The 4,031-nt window shown below is 36.8% G+C and overlaps 1 protein-coding gene across 1 annotated transcript in view; it reads right to left on the bottom strand.

Moving 5' to 3' along the window:
* Positions 1-1,515: 1,515 nt before the first annotated feature.
* LOC102304688 (probable serine/threonine-protein kinase dyrk2) overlaps positions 1,516-4,031 on the bottom strand; it is a 5,066-nt gene continuing 2,550 nt past the window's right edge. The window contains exons 7-9 of the mRNA XM_042217734.1: positions 3,865-4,029; positions 3,316-3,639; positions 1,516-2,666 (exon numbers count right to left, since the gene is read on the bottom strand). Coding sequence (XP_042073668.1) covers positions 2,253-2,666; positions 3,316-3,639; positions 3,865-4,029 — 903 coding nt within the window. The 3' untranslated portion in view covers positions 1,516-2,252. The remainder of the gene's footprint in view (positions 2,667-3,315; positions 3,640-3,864; positions 4,030-4,031) is intronic.

Here is a 4,031-nt window from a genome sequence, read left to right as displayed (position 1 = left end):
AATAACATCTCTTTAAGATTTGAGGCATGACTTAAGTATTTGGGTTGTGGGAGTTTAAAGGTTAAAGACATGTATGTTACACATTTTTTACCTGTTTTTGTCTTGATGACCTCTTTTTTTCAGTATTCAACAAAGCAATTCTTAGATGCTGATTGAAGTGATGATGTCGTGGCAATTATATGAGGAACTGCAGCCTTAAAGGATGGACAAAAAATAAAAACTAAGTGTCTAAAAATACCATACTATTACAATATATTTTTGATATCTATGAAACCAAAGAAGGAAATATTAAACTGCAAAAGTCATACTGCTACAGCACAAAATTTAAAATCACTGGTTTGAGGATATACATTTGAAAAAAAAAAACGTAATTTAGAAAACAAGCTTATGCAGGGCAATTTTTTAAAGAGGGACATGAAAATGAACATTAAAACTAACCTAAACTGCACAGCAATGCACTTGTTCAAATTTAAAGACTTGTTATCAAAAGTTTTGCTTCTTGCTGCACATCTTCCAGTGTTTCATCTCCAAGGAGAAATGATCTCATAAAGGTATCGGCTATAAAGGTAAAGAAGTGCATTATATAGCAGACAAATATTTAACAATAAATAAACCATCTTTGTGAGTGCCATTACATATTAAATTATACAGTACTTGTGACATTAATCAAAGATTCTATGAATTTAGTGTAGCTAAATGTCATGTTGAAAATTTGTCGGAGGTATTTAACTTGGCCTCGTGGCGACAGCCGACGTGGGATTATTACTCCAAACTGGTAGTCTGCGTGAGAAGTGTGCATTCTGGTATGCAGCTAGTACTAATTGTGGACTTTTTGTGAATTTCCTTCTTCCTCCAGGAGAGTCGGGTGGAGAGGAGAGTTGGGGAACACATGCACGCACGGAGCCTCAGCACAGAGCAGCAAAGGACGAGCACTGTTTGAAAACTGCACTCATTGATTAAATTGTTGGACTTACCTGTTTTTCTCACTGTAAATAAACGCACTGTTTTGCCTTTGAAGAGAATCGCACCTGGATCCTCTTTTCACCTTCGTTTCCGTGACAAAATTCATGTCAGGGGTATTTTCTGGCTGGGATTTTAGTTGTGAATAAGAGTGATAAATGCGATGCTAGTTTTCAAAAGAGAAACCAGCAAGATCTTTAAATCTTAATCCTCCTCACACCGTGTATGGCCAGAGTGTTGCATATCCACTACACTTAACATAAACAATATTATCATCTATCAAATAAATCTGGAAACAAGACTTTGTATGCACTTGCTAAATACCCAAGTACATTACTCACAACAGCATCCAGTTCTGTCAGTTCCTGTGCCAGCTTTGCACGTTTCATTAAAATCATGGTGTAATATTTTTCCTCAGCATTTTGCTCATCCTGTCTTTCTGTGACTTTTCAGGCATTTCTCATGATGCTGCTGCAGCTTGACTATTTGTGACTAAGTAAACAAACTAAGCAAATTAATGAATACATTAGACAGTAACTTAGTTTGTATATTTTATTTAAATGAAAAAAGACAAATATAATTTCAACTATCATTTGTTACCACACATAATTAATACCACCTGATTTGTTAATTAAACAAATGTGAGCTGGTAATGAGCTGGTAAACTATTCAGACTTTGAAGCAAAACTATCATAACAGATCTCATTTAATCAGCAGTACCACGTTGCCACCAATTACCTTAAATAACTTGACAGCTAAAATGCCTAGGTTGTAAGAGCTTCAAATACATTCAGTATTGTGATTAAAATCACCATTAGCTAGTACTAACTCTGAGTCACCATGCCCTGTTCATTACATTTTGTGTTCATAGTACTTTCATATGTGATTTCATGGAAAACAAGTGAAAATAGAAGTGATACCAAAGGTCTGAGTAGTGGCGTATATATGTAGAGAGAGAGAGCTTGTTGATTAAATCACAACACATAAAACAGCAATTTATTGTAATTTTGTGTGTAACATTGTATTTGGTTAAAATTACAGTCATTACCTGGCCAAAAGGTTTCTAATGAAGCATATTAGCTAAATATGCACCAAGGCTTTAGGTTTTAAAGTTTTCTAAGTTAATTTAAACATGCCAATGTGCATGGATAACATCAGGTCTCAGTATCAAAAGAGATTTTTTTTCTCAGTGTTTTGCTTCATAGCCAGTTCAGCTCAGCAAGCAAGGATAGGTCATTTGACTCATTTGCCACAGATTGACAAATTCTTTGCAATTCTATTTCTGTTCTCTGTTACTTGCAAAGTACTGAAAACACAACACTGAGCCAAAGGAAAGTGTTCCATTCGGAGGATGTAGCTTGAACTGCAGATGTAGTTGCAGGAAGAGGTGTGGTAAGCACTGTAGCCTGTCCCACACATGTCCCCACATTTCCTACACTATCTACAGCAATCACCTCCACAATCTGTGAGCAGCAGGACGCAGTGTAGGTAACCAGTGTAATATTATCACCCCCTGCTCCAACCACTGTGCTCATATTCAGAGTACCATTCCCTTGGCTGATTGTTAGACTCTCAATGCCAGTTCCATTGATGCCATCAGTGAAATTAGCAATGAACTTCCAATGTGAGGAAGCACAAAGCAATGAAGAGGAATCACAGGTTGATGTACTGACTACCTGGCAAACTGGACGGGTAACATCTGTCACCTGGAGACAGAGAAATAGAAAAGATGGACTGGGTTGGATATTTGTCACATCAGTTATTAAAGGTAAAAAGAAAAGACCAATAATTAAATCTTTGCATGTCAATTAGATTCAAATTATCCTGCCTTCCCTGTCTTTCTCATTAAGTCTGTCTTTGTGCTATTTGATCTCACATTAATGTGCTATTTTAGTAATCTTTTGTCCCTCGTGTCTTGCATTTAGTGTTACTTTCTTTATGATTGTTTTTTTACTTGCATGTTCCACATTCACCTAATTTTCTTTACGCATTAATATCCTCAGTTCACCCTTTGTCATTTTTGTGATGTCTTTCTCATTTTCTCCAGGCCAGTTATTTAGTACTTTGGATTCAGTTCACTTTTTATGTAAAATTTGTTGCTTTGTTTTATATTATCCAAATTATAAATAAAGGTGTTTTTGTTTGTTTAGCCAGTTTGCATTCATCCTTGTATAGCAACTCATGACAGACAATTTAACAACAATAATCCACAGAAGTATGACACATAAAAAGCCTTTTAAAGCCATTTAAAAGCAAAATAACAAAAACATGTATTTCTTTTAGATACATTATTTGCATGACTATTAGTTATTACAGAATTTAGAATGACATTGAAATATCACCCTTTTCACTTACCTTAGCAGTCACAGAAAACCTGAGAACTACATAGTTGATGTCAGTGGCAGTGGCACTTTTTGCCTCAATGGTAAGGGTCACATCTGTTCCTGGTGGAGCACTGGATGGAGCTGTTAGGGTTACAGTGCCATTGGCTTTACCCCCACTGCCAGCTAGAATAGCAACGCTGCTGGGTGCAGTGGAAGCATAATTGCGGTCATTGCTGACTAGCACGGTAAAAGTCTTAGTTACAGAGTCATTTATAACTCCATCAGTAGTTGTGGTGACTGTGAAAGGAATGGAGATAGTGGTGCCCGGCTCTATGTTGGTATTATTAGCTTGGGCCTGGACAAGGAGAGAGAGAGGGGGGAGCAGGGGAAGGAAAATATATTTTTAAAGACTGTAGTAAATAATATTTTGATGTATGAGATGACTTGACACTGAAAGAAGCACAGTGAGAATGTGTGCTGTTTATCACTGTACACTCATTTCCACAACTTGTAAAAATGTTTCAGTTTACATATGGTGGCATTAAATATTCTTCAGAAAGCACACATGAACTGTTCTCACAGTGACAGAGATGCTAGAGGTCTTGAGCTGTGTGGACCCTTGTCTCTGAAAGCTGCTTGAAGTGGATTTGGAATTGGAGCTGGTGTCTTCTCCTTTCAGGATAAGCACAAATTCACCTGCTGGGATTCCAGTAAATGTCACCAGAAAATCACTTCTTCCTAATGACT

Source organism: Haplochromis burtoni, unplaced genomic scaffold (genome assembly GCF_018398535.1).
Source record: "Haplochromis burtoni strain Fernald_Lab_line unplaced genomic scaffold, NCSU_Asbu1 Contig_2763, whole genome shotgun sequence".
NCBI lineage: Eukaryota > Metazoa > Chordata > Actinopteri > Cichliformes > Cichlidae > Haplochromis > Haplochromis burtoni.
Note: the sequence above shows the minus strand (reverse complement) of the source record. Positions and strands in the feature narration are given on the sequence as shown.